The sequence below is a fragment of the Enhydra lutris genome, unplaced genomic scaffold (genome assembly GCF_002288905.1).
Source record: "Enhydra lutris kenyoni isolate GAN:26980312 unplaced genomic scaffold, ASM228890v2 scaffoldscaffold73, whole genome shotgun sequence".
Lineage (NCBI taxonomy): Eukaryota > Metazoa > Chordata > Mammalia > Carnivora > Mustelidae > Enhydra > Enhydra lutris.
Genome location: NW_019154157.1, coordinates 1,796,262 through 1,814,274, shown reverse-complemented (window position 1 = coordinate 1,814,274; position 18,013 = coordinate 1,796,262). Strand labels below are relative to the sequence as shown.

Here is an 18,013-nt window from a genome sequence, read left to right as displayed (position 1 = left end):
ACTGAAACTCTGTCCCCATTAAACAATAACTTCGCATTCTTCTCCTCTCCCCTGCCCCCCAGCAGCTGGCGGCCACCTTTCTCCTTTATGTCTCCGTGAACCTGACCACTTCAGGGATCTCATATTTACATGCCCTTTTGTGCCTGGCTTATTCCACTTAGTGTACTGTATACTTCTTTTTTTCAACGACACTGATTTTTGGAAAAGGAAGGCCAGCTATTTGGCATTATATAATATTCCATATTCTCAGTTTATCTGTTTCCATTTGATGTCATTTGATTTTTCCTTTTTTAAATGTCATTCCTACGGGGCGCCTGGGTGGCTCAGTGGGTTAAGCCGCTGCCTTCGGCTCAGGTCATGATCTCAGGGTCCTGGGATCGAGTCCCACATCGGGCTCTCTGCTCGGCAGGGAGCCTGCTTCCTCCTCTCTCTATGCCTGCCTCTCTGCCTGCTTGTGATCTCTGTCTGTCAAATAAATAAATAAAATCTTTAAAAAAAAATAAATAAATGTCATTCCTATAAATTAGAAGTTTGATCTAAGGGCTTGATTAGATTGAAGTTAAGCACTTTTTTTTTTGGCAAGACTATATCAGGAGCAGTCAGAGGTGATAAGATCAGTTTTAACTTTTAAAATGGCATCGTTGGGGCGCCTGGGTGGCTCAGTCGTTGGGCGTCTGCCTTCGGCTCAGGTCATGATCCCGGGGTCCTGAGATCGAGCCCCGCATCGGGCTTCTTGCTCCTTGGGGGGGCCTGCTTCTCCCTCTCCCACTCCACCTGCTTGTGTTCCCTCTCTTGCTATGTCTCTGTCAAATGAATAAATAACATCTTTAAAAAATAAAAATAAAATGGCATTGTCGGGGTGCCTGAGTGACTCAGTGGGTTAAAGCCTCTGCCTTTGGCTCGGGTCATGATCCCAGGGTCCTGGGATTGAGCCCTGCGTCGGGCTCTCTGCTCAGCATGGAGCCTGCTTCGCCCCCTCTCTTTGTCTGTCTCTCTGCCTACTTGTGATCTCTCTCTCTCTCTGTGTCAAATGAATAAGTAAAATCTTTAAAAAAAAAAATTAAAAAGGGGCGCCTGGGTGGCTCAGTGGGTTAAAGCCTCTGCCTTCGGCTCAGGTCGTGGTCTCAGGGTCCTGGGATCGAGCCCCACATCAGGCTCTCTGCTCAGCAGGGAGTCTGCTTCCCCCTCTCTCTCTGCCTGACTCTCTGCCTACTTGTGCTCTCTCTCTGTGTCAAATAAATAAAATCTTTAGAAAAAAAATAAAAGTAAAAAATAAAAAATAAACAAAATGGCATTGTCTTCTATGAGGCCCAGATGAGGAATAGCTTGAGCGTCTTGATTCTGATTTCCGTAGACAGGGAAATTCATCTTTTTGCCTTTTATGTTGGCCTAGAATAGCTCCGTATAACTTAGCCACAATTATTTTGTAAGCCTGTTATATGTCGGCTACTCTAAATTGAGGTATAATTCCTCCTCTGTCGGAGCTAATAGTCTCTCGGGGCAAGGATTTGCTATAAGGTTAGGAGAGATCATTTCACCTTTTGCCTTAATAATTAAACTTCCATTTCTTTTCGGTCTTGCTTCAGCTGCTGCACAGATTCTGGGACCTCTGGCAGTCTCGGATTGAGCAGAGGGAAGAGAGAGCACAGCTTCCCTCACTGTGTGCTGCCCAGGACCACTGCAGGTAGGGGCTTGGCCTTCTCCTTGTGCTCTCCAGGGACTGACTGACTGTTCTGTAGGAGAGAGCACTTACCCTTCTGTGCAATGCTGGCCAGCTTCAGAAAGGCCCTGCTATAGATCAATGGTTCCTAAGCTTGTGTTTCCCTTTTGACTGATTAGATGAGAGGTAGAATAGAGATGTTTGTACTGGTTCTTGGTCACCATAGTTCGGAATATGTGCCAGCTAGCTCCCTGCCTCAGAGTTTCAGGCTTTAGTGACATTCACATCTTAGAATTCAAGCACTGATAGTGTTAAAAAGCAGGCTCAGGCAAGTGGCTTATTCTGGAAGAGTGGAGAGTGCCCCAAATTTTAAATAAAAGCACCACATGTCTATAAGGAAAACTCAGTGTATAGGAAGGTAGGTATAAAGTGAAAAATAAAAGTTGCTTGGATCCCTCCCTCTGATCCCTTAGTCTTACTCTTCAGAAGTAACTACACTTCACTTTTCTCCCTGCCGGAAATATTCAGTATACCCTCTCTGCAGCCAATAAGTCAATCAATTGAATTCACATAGAGGTCCCGTTTTGGAGCATTTTTTTAATGAGTCGGTGAGAATCTCAGTATTTAACTATATTTGGAGTTACTAGGGTCAATCATTATTTTAAATCCTGGTTTACAGAACTGAAGGCAGTTCTCACTCTGGATATCACTTTGGTGGAAGGAGCTTGTCACAGACCCAGGTGGTCCTAACATAAGCCCCAGAGTTTGGTCAGAAAACCAGAAAGTTCATGATAGGGGATTTCGTACATATTACCTAGGTTCCAGAGACACTGTGCTTGATGGTCTAATTAGGTTTATAAGAAAATTGTCAAAATTTGGGGGCAAGCCATAGTCCGAAATCAGTGGCTGACAGATGTTGTGTTGAATGATAGGTTCTTTTTCCCCCTGTCCTAGAATGAAACTGACAGGGTGCCTTCAACGCTGAAGATGTAACTACACCCAGATTTTTTGGCCTTAAAAACAAACAACATTTTTAAAACCCACACCTGGACATGCAGTAGGCAGTATGTGTTATGTTATGTGTTTTATTTCAGAATAACATTGCTACGCAAGTGTATCAAATCATGGTCACAGTATATTCAGAAGAGGCGATACAAGCAGGTATGGAGTAAGTTCATAGTGAGTAACTCCACAGGCTTACATTGTCGGAGCCATTTACTTTGGAAAGATTCTTGGAAAAGACCTTTGCTAAGAGGTCTTGGTGCTGCTGTGAAAAACTCAAAGATATTTCCCCCAGTTCCCTCTAGTGATACTGGAAAGTCTGCGTCAGCCCCCTTCCTTCACGTGCTGTGAATACGCAGCCATTCCATTCACATCGTTACTCATTTACTCTATTAGTTAGCCAGCCTTTAGGAAATACTGGGGAAAGTGTAGAACATAGTGCCACGTTCTCAGTGCTGAACGGTGTGAGGCCGGTACCCATAGCAGGCGGGAGGACATGGGGATCAGGCTGGCGAGTTAGGAAAGGCAGATTGAGGAAGGATGCAGTTCCATTTTTTAGAAAAGCTTTATTTAAGTGATGTCTACATCTGACATGGGGCTCCAGCTCACAACCCTGAGATCAGGAGTCACATCCTCTTCTGACTGAGCCAGCCAGGAGCCCTGGCTTCAGTTCCGTTTAAGACTCACTGAGGAGCGCCTGGGTGGCTCAGTCGGTTAAGTATCTGTCTTTGGCTCAGGTCATGATCCTAGGGCCCTGGGCTCGAGCCCCGTATCTAGCTCCCTGCTCCACAGGGAGTCTGCTTCTCCCTCTGCCTGCTGCTCCCCCTGCTTGTGCTCTTTCTCTCTCTCTCTCTGACAAATAAAAAAATAAAGAAAAGAAAAAAAGAAGGAAAGACTCACTGAGCAGCCGCTGTGCCTCAGACACTGTGCTAAGCACTGGGGCTTAGCTGTGATGGAAAGCAGACAAAATTCCTCCTCCCACAGGCCTTGTAATTTAGCCCCAGGGTGGCAATTAAGTGCAATATTGCAGGCCAGCTCAAATGATGGCCCAGCTGTCTAGAGTGCTGAACCGAGAAGGGTTTGGAGGCCACCTTTAGGCTTGGGGGCATTTGTGTTCAACTGGTAGTGTCTGCACGGGCCTTGCAGGGGTTAGCGTGCTACCTGGGCCTGGTTTTGGCCCTCCCTGGTGAAACAGGGAGATGAAAGCCAAACTCCTGCCTCCCCCACCCCCACCTCCATCTGTCGCTTAGAGTCTAACATGAGAATCTAAAGAATTTGGCTGTTTACTCATAGTGTTGAGAGAGAGTCTGAATTTTCTAGTAAGGTGTATAAAATCCTGTGGGAGCCGGCCTCTGGTTAATTTCTGTACCCTTTCCTGTTACCTACTTCTTCGTTCCTTCACAGCTGTGCTCTGGCCAGTTAAGCTGCCAGTCCTTCCCTGAATGTGCTTCTCACTGTACATGCAGTTCTCTGTCCCTCTTGGCCCTTTTGGCTCTGGTGTTACCCCATTCCCCGGCCCCCTGTGTGGCTTTGTCAGTGTATTCTGTGCCTAGGTGTTTCTCAGCCCCTCTCCCTGCCAGTCTGTGAGCTACTTGAGGGTAGACCCTGTCTCTCTCTTCTCCTTAGCACTGTGTGGACAGAGGGTAGGTGCCACTAATACTTACATGACTGAATGAATGAACGAGCGAACAGCCAGATAAACTGCCATGGGTTGCTACAGAGTTTTTCCGAAGGATCATCTCTGTTCTTGGCATCTAGGCGGTGCCAGCCCAGGGCATGGCTTGCCTTCCACACCTGGAAAATGGTTAGAATTGCTGCGTTCTTTGACATTCCTTTGGATGATGTGACTCTTTCTGAAAGGACGTTGCTACTTGGTTTCTTAAACCCATTTAATGTAAGCTCAGCAGAAGGTAGAGACCATTTAGAAAAGGAAACTGAGTGCCAGGGTCGAAAGATTGTGTTTATTCAAGGTGGAAAAGAAGCAGAGTCTCTTATTTTCCCACTGGAAAAAGAGCCCCTGACCCTGGGGCCCAGCAGTGGTGGAAGGTCAAAGGTCAGTGTTCTTATCTCTCCACACTGCTCTTGCATGGCCTGCATCATATAGAAGGTCTGAAAAATAGTAAGAGCCCTGCTTAGTTCTGGGTTTCTTTTTGTTTTTTGTTTTTTTTTCCCAGATCTTTTGCTAACCATCTGACTGTCATCTAAGGAGATGACATCAGAGAACATCAAGTTCGCTAAAGAGAACATCAGTTCTTTCTATTTCAGGAAAAGATAAAGATATTTTTTATTGTGGGTTTCTTTCTTTTTAAAAAGTAATACGTAGAGAATGGCAAAACGTTTGCCAGTTATTGAAGCTGGATGTTAAGTTCATGGGGATTCGTTATACTGTTGCTTCTACTTTTATTTACATTTGAAAATGTAAATGCCCAAAAGCAATATATAGACATTGTAATTTGAGATGTGTAGGAAGAGATAAAAGAAAAAAATTATAACACCCGTAATCTTAAATTACATTTGGTGAGTAAATTTGGTATCTTTTTTCCTCCATGTGCGTGGGAGTATGTATACCATATGTTCACACACACACAGATGCTTACTGTTCAGTTATCTGTTGCTATGTGAAAAAAATCACCCCGAACTCAGTAGCTTAAAACAACAAGCATGTTATTATGCTTATGGGTTCTGGGGCGCCTGGGTGGCTCAGTGGGTTAAAGCCTCTGCCTTTGGCTCAGGTCATGATCCCAGGGTCCTGGGATCGAGCCCCACATCAGGCTCTTTGCTCAGCAGGGAGCCTGCTTCCCCCTCTCTCTCTCCCTGCCTAACTGCCTACTTGTGATTGGTGTCTGTCAAATAAATGAATAAAATCTTTAAAAAAATAAAATAAATAAAAACAGATGACCCTTTATACTTATGGGTTCTGTGGGTCAGAAATTGAAACAATACATCACAATAATGGCTGGTCTCTGCTCCATGATTATTGGGGCCTCAGCTGGGAAGATTCTAATGGCAGGAGGTTAGCATTCTCTAGAAGTTTCTTCACTCACATGGCTGGTTCCTGGACTGGAATAACTCGCGAAGAGTGGGCACATCTGGGACTGTTAACCAGAGAACCTACATTGGGCCTCTCCAAGAGGCTTGGATTGCCTTTGAGCATAGTGGCCTCAGGGGAGTCAGACTTCCTGTGTTGCTGCTCACTCCAAAAGTGTCTCAGTGAACAACACAGAGCTGTATGGCCCTTTATGACCCAGTAGCTCATATGGTCACTTTCACCATTCTCTACTGGTCAAAGCAATCACTGTCCTGCCCAGATTCAAGGGGAGGGGACTTCTCAGGGAAGGAGGAAATCCAAAGAATTTGAGGTCCTATTTTATTTTATTTATTTTATTTTTTTATTTTTTTTTAAAGATTTTATTTATTTATTTGACAGAGAGAGAGATCACAAGCAGACGGAGAGGCAGGCAGAGAGAGAGAGAGAGAGAGGGAAGCAGGCTCCCTGCCAAGCAGAGAGCCCGACGCGGGACTCGATCCCAGGACCCTGAGATCATGACCTGAGCCGAAAGCAGCGGCTCAACCCACTGAGCCACCCAGGCGCCCCTTGAGGTCCTATTTTAAAAAGCACCGCCGTATATATATGCTTTTATCCCCACAAAGTTTTGGATCGTGGAAGCATGTATATATTTTTATGTCAGTTGTCTATCTTCCTACTGATAAACAGTAAAATAGTAGTAGCCTTTCGTAATTACAGCAAAATCAAAAGATATATTACAGCACGGGAACAATGTTGATAATACACATGAGAAAGGATTGATAAATTTCTTAAGATTCAAAAAGCCCATGTATATCACTGAGTCAAACACTAGCAGTCAGAGAGTGAAACAGGCAGTGGGTATGAACACTTAGTTCATAGGACAAAACATTTAGATACATCCATGTATATACACGTGTATACACACACACAAATAGGTAGAGATGCTTAAACTTTTTAATTAGAGTAAAAATTTCTTACCCATCATATTTCATTTTTCACCTATCATGTAGATAAAGATTAAAAATAATGATTTTAATCATTTTCTCAGTTTAGTGTAGAAAACAACCCTCCCTCTAGAATGTGACCCTGAAAGGTTTTTTTTTTTTTTAAAGACTTTATTTATTTATTTGACAGATCACAAGTAGGCAGAGAGGCAGGCAGAGAGAGAGTGGGAAGCAGGCTCCTCACTGAGCAGAGAGCCTGAAGTGGGGCTCGATCCCAGGACCCTGCAATCATGACCTCAGCCGAAGGCAGAGGCTTAACCCACTGAGCCACCCAGGGCCGCCACCCTCCCCCCTACTTTTTTTTTTTTTTTTTTTTTAATAATGTAAAGTACAAATAAAGGTCATTTTGTTCACTGTAGTGGCTGCGGTCCAGAGCAGACAGTCACTTCCAGCAGAGAGCCCTTCCTGCAGCCTTCCACGCATGGAGAAGATTCTGGCGATGGCACCATCAGGAAAGTGTTCTCAATGCAAGAGCAGCACGCTTTCACAGGTATGCCATGCCACTCCTGTCTGGGCAGGCTTCTTGGGCTTCTGCTCCCCACACAGCCATTGGTGGTGGTGTTCAGCCTCCCAGCCTCCCAGGCCCTGGTTCTTCCTGGTTTTTCAATTATGTGGGCTCATTGATTTCATCTAGCAGGAAAAGCCAGCCAGTATTTCCCCTGGGAAAGCTTTTGCTCAACTTTATTGCAAATGCTTTCAGAGCAGCCTGAGTTCTATGCCCCTGTCCTCAGTGCAAGCCAGTGTGAGCTCCATGAATGCTGCCCATTAGCGTTCTGGATCAGAACGTGGTTGGACCTTGCATTGCCCTGGCAGGCATTCTTGAGTGTGATTTCCCTGAAATGCTTGCTTCCTGTTCTGCTAGACCTGGCTTTTTGAAGTCTTGAAATATAGTTGTCAGCAAAATTAAGACGGGCAAGGAGCAGAGCTATGTCTTTAGCTCCCACAGAGCCAAACTTGCCCAAAGCAGGTCCTTGCTGCATGTTGGCAGAAAGCAACAAAGAAATTACTCATCGCCAACTGTATGTCTGCCCCTGTGGTGGGCATGCTGTGATGGGAGAAGGGAAACAACTGTATGTCTGCCCCTGTGGTGGGCATGCTGTGATGGGAGAAGGGAAACAAATACATAAGCTCATTCGCCTGTGACGTCAGCAACTTAATAATTTCCTTCTCATAGCAGTCCCGAGAGAACAGGTTCAAGATGACTAATGACTCCCCCATGTAAAGCAACCAGTAAGTGGCAGAGCCAGAGTTTAAATTCAGATCTCCTTGACACCAGGGACTTTCTGCTAGATGAAAAGGAAGATCTTTTTGATGACTCTGTAGAAACTTTGAATCTTTGTGAGGAAGTAAAACTGATACACAAGAAACAATTGAAGGACACTTCCAGAGAAGGGATCCTCATGTCCTCACTTAGGTCAGCCCTGAGTTCTTCTAGAGCTACTGAGGAAAGTCCCTGGAGGAAGGCATGCTGTGAGCCCGGGGATGAGGATGGATGGCAGGAGTGGGCAGGATGAGGAGGGCCAGGCTGAGGGGCTTGCCTGAGCCTATAAAAAAGATAACAGATAAATGTTTGAGCAAGTGCACGTAACTAGTAAACTGATGGTTTTGGAGATTGTCTGAGAACAGTTCCCATCAATTTAGGACAGAGACGAGAGGGAGGGACGTGGGAGGCACGCTGGGAGAAGTTGCAGTGGTCTTGACTTCGAAAGAGTGTGAATGCTAATCTGAGGGGATCAGCCAGAACTCTGAGAGTCCTTCACACAAAATCCAAGGAGAAGCTTTTACAGGGTAGCTGTGGGGAATTGGAGGCTGGCAAGGGGATAGCATTTACCTCTCCCTCTTCTGCAAAGAGAGTGACTTCACCTTTACCTACTTTCTGTACTGAGGTCTGGTTTAAGATTCCATTGGAAAAATGGCTTTACTACTTAACACACACGCACTCCTTCATTTCTTCTGCAAAGTCATGATTGACTCTGTTACTTCTTTCATATTTTGGCATGCCATAGGGATTTTCAAAAGTTGAGGGTTCTCATAACAGACTCAATCTCAGAGAACAAACTGAGGGTTGCTGGAGGGGAGGGGAAGGCTGGGTGGGAGGGATAGGGTAGCTGGGTGATGGCCATTGGGGAGGGTATGTGCTATGGTGAGAGCTGTGAATTGTGTAAGACTGATGAATCACAGACCTGTACCCCTGAAACAAATAATGCATTATATGTTAAAAAAATATTGTGGGCTCTTTCAAAATAGCCAAGAGGTGTTTCCAAGAGGATTTTTGTTGGGGATCATTCTTGAGACAAAAGGGTGGTGGGTGGGGTACTTGGGTGGCTCAGTGGGTTGAGCCTCTGCCTTTAGCTCAGATCATGATCTTGGGGTCCTGGGATCAAGCCCCGCATTGGGCTCCCTGCTCAGCGGGGAGCCTACTCCCCCTTCTCTCTCTGCCTGCCTCTCTGCCTACTTGTAATCTCTGTCAAATAAATAAATAAAATCTTAAAAAAAAAAAAAAAAAGGGTGGTGGGTGAATTGGAGACGGAGTGTAGCCAGGAGGTTTGAGGGAGAACCAGGGCCTGATCTGGATTTGGCCTGATCTGGATTTTATCTTGTTTTGGTTGAGTTGGCTCTTTTTAGAAAACTGAAGTTTGGGGCGCCTGGGTGGCTCAGTGGGTTAAGCCGCTGCCTTCGGCTCAGGTCATGATCTCAGGGTCCTGGGATCGAGCCCCGCATTGGGCTCTCTGCTCAGCAGGGAGCCTGCTTCCTCCTCTCTCTCTGCCTGTCTCTCTGCCTGCCTCTCTGCCTGCTTGTGATCTCTCTCTGTCAAATAAATAAATAAAATCTTAAAAAAAAAAAAAAAAGAAAACTGAAGTTTTTTTAGGTTCCTGCCTTCAGCTCATGAGGGAGCAGAGTGATGGGGAGCCTGGCTTGGAAGCTGGAGAGCCCTGAGTTCAGACCCTTGCTCCACATTGCTGGCTCCCTAACCCTGCGCAGGCCACTTGGTCTCTCTGAGCCTGTTTCCTCAGATGTAAAATGGAGATGGGTTGATGTAATAGTCCTGTTTCATAGGGTTGTCATGAAAAGTGAAATAATGCCTGTGGAATACAAGCAAAACGGCAGTACAGAATATCAGCCTTCCCCGCCAATCCCTAGTGATTTGTGACTCTTAAAGTAAGTGAATATTCATAGGTTCGGTTTGGAGTTTAGCAAATCAGAGTTCCCCCAAAATATATATGTTCTATCTTTCCATAATTCTTAGGGTATTTGTTTAATATTTTAGGAATGTGGACAGAATTTATAGTGGGGTCTCATGAATTATGACCAAAAATGGTAGTTTCTTAACCTACCAGTAAAATAGTATACTGAGAATGTCTTTTAGTATGCTGATTTGTCTTTTGTTTTTTTAAATTGAGCCTGAAGTTCATAGTGAAAGGCACAGGTGTTAAGTAAACAGTTTGGTGAGTTTTCACAAATTGGATACCTGGATAATCAACAGCCCAGTCAAGGTCTAGAACATTTCTATCACCCCAGAAAGTTCCCTCATGCCCCCTTCCAGTCAATTTGCTCCTCCCCCCATCCACCACCGTAGGTAACCACTGCTTTGGTTACTGTCATCCCAAGTTAATTTTGCCTGTTTTTGAACTTTAAGTGATGGGATCATACAGTAGGTGTTCTGTCGTGTCTGGCTTCTTCTGAAGTTCAGCATAATGTTTTTGAGATTGACCCTTGTTGTTGGGTAGGAGTTCAGTCTTCGCTGAGTTGTATTGAATGAATATAAGGCAATATTTTCACCCCTTTTAACGTGGGTTGTTTCCAGTTTGAGGCCATTATGAGTAAATCTGCAATGAACATTTAAGCGGGTTATGTTTTCATTTCTCTTGGGTGGAAACCTAGAAGCGGACTCTGGCTCTCAGGTGGGGACATGCGTCCTCTTACAGGGGGTCACATCATTTTACACCCACCAGCACATAGAATGCTGGTTGTTCCACCTCCTCATCAACATCTGGTTTTGACTGTCTTTTTTTTTTTTAATTATTTTTATTAACATATAATGTATTATTTTCTCCAGGGTACAGGTTTATGAATCATCAGTCTTACACAGTTCACAGCACTCACCATAGCACATACCATCACCAATGTCCACAACCCAGCCACCTTCTCCCTACCCCCCCCGCCCAGCAACCCTCAGTTTGTTTTGTGAGATTAAGAGTCTCTTATGGTTGGTTTTGTTTTTTTTTTAAGATTTTATTTATTTATTTGACAGAGAGAGAGAGCACAAGTAGGCAGAACAGCAGGCAGAGAGGGGGAAGCAGGCTCCCTGCTGAGCAGACAGCCGGATGCGATGTGGGGCTTGATCCCAAGACCCTGAGATCATGACCTGAGCGGAAGGCAGAGGCTTAACCCACTGAGCCACCCAGGCGCCCCGAGTCTCTTACGGTTTTTGACCGTCTTTTTAACTGAGCCATTCTGGTTGACGTGGAGTTCCATCTCATTTCCCTGCTGACTAATAATATGGAGCATTTTTTAAGGCCTAATCAGCCAGGATCAAAATCCTGTAGTTGGTAGTACCAAGTCAGATTGATTGCCTTGAAGGAAGGAATTCCAGAGGAATTCTGGATTGGTGCTGTTCCTGAGGAAAAGGAATTTGTAGAGTTTGAATCCTACGAAAGGATTCTGAAGGGGGGAAAGAGAAACAGGGATTGGTTTTGGATTGCTTGCTATTTCTGAGGCAAAGGTAGGAGGGATGAGAAATGGGGTTCACTAGGGAGTACAGTTATGTGTACCCTCAGGAATAAGTGAAAACAGCAAAGCTTGTCTGGGGCATCGTTGGTAAAGAAGCAGTAACCACTCCGAAGATATTTTACAGCTGTTGTCTGGCATTTTACAGCTGCTGACTGGCCTTTGGAGAAACCATGTTTCCTTGTAGCTGGCTTTATCAGTGTCTGTCCTGATCTAACAAATGGTTAGGCTGCTTTTCCTCTTTTCTGAGTGAAATCAGTCTGAGCTAATTTTCTTTCTTTGAACTCCAGACAGATTTTGACTGATTCAACCTTTACCATGTGCTTATTGACCATTTGTATATCTTCTTTTGTGAAGTGTCTATTCAGTTCTTTCCCCTACCTTTTAAAAAAATTGGGTTTTGTGTCTTTTTAAAAAATTATTGATTTTTCAAAGTTCTTTATATATTCTTTGTTGGATATATGTATTGAAATATTTTCTTCCAGGGTCGCCTGGGTGGCTCAGTGAGTTAAGCATCTGACTCTTGGTTTTGGCTCAGATCATCATCTCAGGGTCTTGAGATCAAGTCCAGTGTTGTGCTCTGAGCTCAGTGGGGAGTCTGCTTGAGATTCTCTCTTCCTCCCCCACGTTCCCTCCCCATGTTAGCATGTTCTCTCTGTGTCTCTCTCTCAAATAATAAATCTTTAAAAGAAGGAAAAAGAAGAACATTTTCTTTTGGTAATGTGGCTTACATTTTCATTTTCTCACAGTATTTTTTTCACTGAGAGCAAAGTGGTTATATATATATATATATGGAAATGATCACGGGGTAGGGATCTATATATTAGCTAATATATATATTGAAATAAATTAACAGTATTTTTTGGTGAGCAGAAATGTTTAGTTTTGTTACAGTCCAGTTCATCACATTTTTTTCTAATCATAAAAGATTAGTGATTTGGGGGTTTTCTCTAAAAAATATTTGCCTACAGCCAGGATCTTGAAAGATATTTTCCAATATTTTCTCTGGAAGCTTTATATTAAGTTTTACCATTTACATTTAGGTCTGTGATCATCCTGAATTTTTTCCATATATGGTATGAGGTAAGAGCCAAGGATTGTTTTTTTCTGTTTTTCAGGTTTTTCCTTTTTGTTGAAAAGACTTTTTTCATCCCCCCATTGAATTGCCTTGGCACCTTTACTGAAAATCAGTTGTCCTTATAAGTTTGTATCTATGTTTGGACTTTCTCTTCTATTTCATTTATCTGTTTGTTTATCCATATGCCATTATCACACTCTCCTGATTTTTGTATCTTGATAGCAAGTTTTGAAATCGGTTCTTCAACTTTATTCCTCCTGGGATTTTCTTTTATTTGTTTGGGATTGCACTTAATCTGTATAGACATTTAGGGGAGATCGGACATCTCAAACTTACTGAGTCTTCCATAAATGAACATACACTTCTCCATTTATGCAGTTTTTCTTTAATTTTTCTCAGTGTTTTATAACTTTGCATAGAAGTTTTGTATATATATTGTTCAATTTATTCCTAAAGACCTTTTTTTTGATACTCTTGTGAATAGAATTATTTTTTAAATCCATTCACTGTTTGTCCTAGTATATAGAAATACAGCTGAAACTTTTTGTTCTGTGACCTTTCTAAATTTACTTAATGGTTTGAGTTTTTTTTTTAATGACATAGAGTTTTCTGCATAAATAATCCTGTCATATGCAAATAAGGACAACTTACTTTATCCTTTCCAGTCTGTAGGCTTTTATTTCTGTCTTCATTAGCTAGCATCTCTAATGAAGTATTGAATGGAGGTAATGAGAGGATACATACTTGTCTTTTTTCCAATCTGAGGGGGAAAACAAAAGCAGTCAGTATTTCACATTGAGTATTTTTGTAGATAACCCTTTATCAGATTGAGAATGTTGCCCTCTATTCATAGTTTATTGAGAATTTTTATTATGAAGGGTGGTTAAATTTTGTCAGATGTTTTTTCTGCATTTATTAAGATGATCATATGGTTTTCCTGATTTCACATATTAGATCAGCCCTGTATTCCTGAGATAAACCCCACTTGGCCATGATATATTATCTTTTTCACGTGTTGTTGATTTTTATTTTAAGATCTTATTTATTTGACAGAGAGAGGGATCACAAGTAGGCAGAGAGGCAGGCAGAGAGAGAGGAGGAAGCAGGATCCTGGCCCAGCAGAGAGCCCGATGTGGGGCTCAATTCCAGGACCCTGAGACCATGACCTGAGCTGAAGGCAGAGGCTTAACCCACTGAGCCACCCAGGCACCCCAAGTGTTGCTGATTTTGATCTGTTAATGTTTTCTTAAAAATTTTTTACATGTATTTTCATGAGGGATAGTGGTTTTAGTTTTCTGGTATTTAAATTTGTTATGGAATTTGCTAGTGAAATTTTCTGGACCTAGAGTTTCCTTTACGGAAAGGTTTTTGATTACAGATATAATTTTGAAAATAGATACAGAGGGGGTGCCTGGGTGGCTCAGTGGGTTAGGCCTCTGCCTTCAGCTCAGGTCTTGATCTCAGGTCCTGGGATCGAGCCCTGCATCAGGTTCTCTGCTCCTCTCGGAGTCTGCTTCCAGCCCCCTCTCTCTCTGCCTGCTGTTCTACCTATTGGTGATCTCTTTCTCTGTCAAATAAATTAATAAAATCTTAAAAAAAAAAAAAAAGAAAGAAAAGAAAATAGATACAGAGCTACCAAGAGTTTCTTTTCATGTTAGTTTTGATAAGCTCTGTTTTTCAAGGAATTTTTCATTCTATCCAAGGTGTTAAATATATTGGCAAAAAGCTTTCATGAAAGTGCCTTAATATACTTTTAATGTCTGTAGAATATCTGATGATACCTCCTTGTACATTCCTGATTTTGGTAATTTGTATTTTTTTCTCTTTATTCTTTAAATTTTATTTATTTATTTCCCAGAGAGAGAGAGAGAGAGAGGGAGTGAGAGAGGGAACACAAGCAGGGGTAGCAGGAGAGGGAGAAACAGGCTTCCTGCGAAGCAGGGAGCCCGATGCAGGGCTCGAACCCAGGACCCTGGAATTATGACCTGAGACTGAGCCACCCAGGTGCCCTTTTCTCTTTATGCTTGATCAGTCTTGCAAGGAGTTATCATGGGTTATTTTTTTTAACTTTTGCTTTGCTAATTTTCTTATTGTATATTTTTCTTACATTGATTCTAGCTCTTTATTTTGTATCTTTCTACTTACTTTGGATTTAATATGCCTTCCTTTTTTTTTTTTTTTTTTTTAATATTAAGACGGAAGCACAAGGGCGCCTGGGTGGCTCAGTGGGTTAAGCCTCTGCCTTCAGCTCAGATCATGATCCCAGGGTCCTGGGATCGAGTCTCGCATTGGGCTCTCTGCTCATTGGGGAGCCTGCTTCCCCCCCCCGACCCTGTCTGTCTCTCTGCCTACTTGTGAACTCTCTGTCAAATAAATTAAAAAAAAAAAAAAGATGGAAGCACAAATCACCCATTTTATTTTTAGAGTTTATTTTATTTTATTTTATTTTTAGCAATCTTTATACCCAACGTGGGGCATGAACTCACAACCCTGAGATCAAGAGATTCATGCTCCTACAGCTGAGCCAACCAGGCATGCCCACCCATTCTTTTGTTATTGGCAGTAAATTATAAATTTTAAATCTTTCTCTTGTGAAAATTTTAAGCTGTAAGGTTTCCCTCCACTTTAGCTTTATCCCACAAATTCTGACATGCTGTATTTTTATTATCATTCAACTAAAAATATATTCTGACTTCCTTTGTGACTTCTTTCTTGACCTGTGGTTTATTTAGAGATATGTTATTTGAGGGGCACCTGGGTGGCTCAGTGGGTTAAGCCTCTGCCTTCGGCTCAGGTCATGGTCTCAGGGTTCTGGGATTGAGCCCCACATCGGGCTCTCTGCTCAGTGGGGAGCCTACTTCCCCCCGCCCCTGCCTGCCTCTCTGCCTGCTTGTGATCTCTCTCTCTCTCTCTGTCAAATAAATAAAATCTTTTAAAAAAAGAAATCTGTTATTTAATATTCAAATAGGAATTTTCTTGATACATTATTGTTTTTAATTATTATTTAATCCATTGTGGCTAGAAAGCACCTTATATAACTTTAGTTTTTGAAATATATTAACATGTTTTACAGCCGAATATATGTGGTCTGTTTTGGTGCACCTTCCATGTGTACTTTATTTTTTCCCGTGTGTATTTTAAAAGGATATTTGTACTATACTTGTTGGATACAGTGTTCTATAAATGTCTGTTAGGACAAGTTGGTTGGTAGTCATCTTCAAATTTTCTGTATCCTTATAGGTTTTTGTTTGTTGTGGGTTTTGTTTGTTTTTTTCATGGTTATTTCGTATTTTATTGGACTTATTACATTTCACCATTTGAGACATAAAGCTAACATAGGACTAAGAATGTAGAATAGGAAAGTGGGAGAAACCATCCACAAATTTGAGTCAACTTGAAAAGTCCATAAATCTTTGTGTTTGAATTGAAGGAAAAATCTGTTCAGAGCTGAAGGGAGGTCCTTGGTTTTTAACAAAAATCTCCTAAAGCCTTTATTTTTTTTTATTTATTTTTTTTTAATATTTATTTATTTGACAGAGATCACAAGTAGGTAGAGAGGCAGGCAGAGAGAGAGGGGGAAGCAGGCTCCCCACTGAGCAGAGAGCCCGATGCGGGGCTCGATCCCAGGACCCTGGAATCACGACCCGAGCCGAAGGCAGAGGCTTTAACCCACTGAGCCACCCAGGTGCCCCATCCTAAAGCCTTTATTAATACAAGAGTCAGTTTATGGAAGAACTCCGAATTGTGCAAAATCCCATTAGGCAGGAGAAATGGGCAGGATAGAAGGACATGGGCAGTGGGGGCAGCCAGTCTGCAGGCAGGATGCCTGGGCTGCAGGCCACGCCTCAGGTCCAGGACCTGTAGGTAGAACCAGGCTGGAAGAGAACTGTAGAGGCAGAGGTTAGTGTGTTCACTCAGTCAAAGCCCTGGCTTTCCAGTCAGTCTCCAGGATGCAGATGCTTTCCTCAGGCAAGGTATTTCTTTGTTTTTTAAATATTTTATTTATTTATTTGAGAGAGAGAGAGAGCAATAGTGAGCATAAAGCAGGGTGGGAGAGAGAGAAGCAGGCTCCCAACTGAGCAGGGAGCCCTATGTGGGACTCGATCCCAGGACCCCAGGATCATGACCTGAGCTGAAGGCAGACAGTCAACCAACTGAACCACCCCCCACCTTAGTTTTTTTGTTTGTCTATTTTTTCTATCGATTACTAGAGAGAAATGTTAAAATTCTCTAGCTATGATTATGGATTTTCTATTTTTCCTGGTAATACTACCAGTTTTACTTCATGTGTTTGGAATCTCTGTTAATTGGTCCATGTACAGTTTAGATTGTTATGTTTTCCTCATGAACTGTCCCTTTTTATCATTTTGAAATGAACCTCCTTATTTTTGGTAATATTTTGTTTCTCAAAGCCTGCTTTGACTTTTATTAAAATATCCTCAGCAGCTTTTTTTGTATTTATAGTTTATGTGGTTTACCTTTCCCTCTATTTGTCTTCATATTTAATAAAGCTTTCCTCCTATGTCTTTTTTTTTTTTTATCTAGTCTGACAATCTCTGTTTTTTTCTTTTTTTTTAATTTATTTATTTGAGAGAGAGTGAGCAAGTGAGCATGAATGGGTTGGGATGGGTAGAGGGAGAGGGAGAGCCTCCCAGGCAGTCTCCACACCAAGCATGAAGCCCAGCTTGGGGCCTGATCCCATAACACTGAGCTCACAACCCAAGCCAAAGCTGAGTCAGATGCTCAACTGACTGCACCACCTAGGCATTCCTGAAATCTCTGCTTTTTAATTAAAGTGTGTGGTTCATTTACATTTAATGTAATTGGTGTGGTTGGGCCGAAGCCTACATCTGTTTTTTGTTTCTCTGTTTCCCCTTTTCTGCCCTGTTTATTTAGAATCTTTTAATATTACATTTTATTTCCTGCATTGGCTTTTTATGCCTTTTGTATTTTGTATTTATCATTATTTTATTTTATTTTTAAACGTTTTATTTATTTGATAGAGCAGGGAGAGAGAGAGAGAGAGCACAAGCAGGGGGAGCAACAGGCAGAGAGAGGAAGAAGCAGACTCCCCACTGAGCAGGGAGCCCGATGCAGGGCTTGATCCCAGGACCCCGGGATCTTGACCTCAGCTGAAGGCAGACACTCAGCTGACTGAATCACCCAGGTGCCCCTCTTTTGTATTTTTTTTCTAAAGATTTTACTTATTTATTTGACACAGAGAGAGATCACAAGTAGGCAGAGCAGTAGACAGAGGGAGAGGGAGAAGCAGGCTCCCTACTGAGCAGAGCCTGATGTGGGGCTTGATTCCAGGACTCTGGGATCATGACATGAGCCGCAGGCAGACACTTAACTGACTGAGCCACCCAGGCACCCTTCTTTTGTATAGAAATTAACTATACACATTGTTAGACTTACTACAGTTCTATTCAGTTCTGTTGTACCACTTCATATTAAATATAAGAACATAAAAACAGTAGAATTCCTTTCCTCCCCATCATTTTTTTAAGATT

The 18,013-nt window shown here is 42.6% G+C and overlaps 1 protein-coding gene across 7 annotated transcripts in view; it reads left to right on the top strand.

Annotated features, from left to right (window-relative positions):
* Window positions 1-18,013, top strand: part of LOC111159998 (SFI1 centrin binding protein) — a 104,503-nt gene that overhangs the window by 70,583 nt on the left and 15,907 nt on the right. For all 7 annotated transcript variants that reach the window (XM_022522732.1, XM_022522731.1, XM_022522736.1 and 4 more), the window contains 3 exons: window positions 1,587-1,684; window positions 2,755-2,821; window positions 7,054-7,184. In XM_022522732.1, coding sequence (XP_022378440.1) covers window positions 1,587-1,684; window positions 2,755-2,821; window positions 7,054-7,184 — 296 coding nt within the window. The remainder of the gene's footprint in view (window positions 1-1,586; window positions 1,685-2,754; window positions 2,822-7,053; window positions 7,185-18,013) is intronic.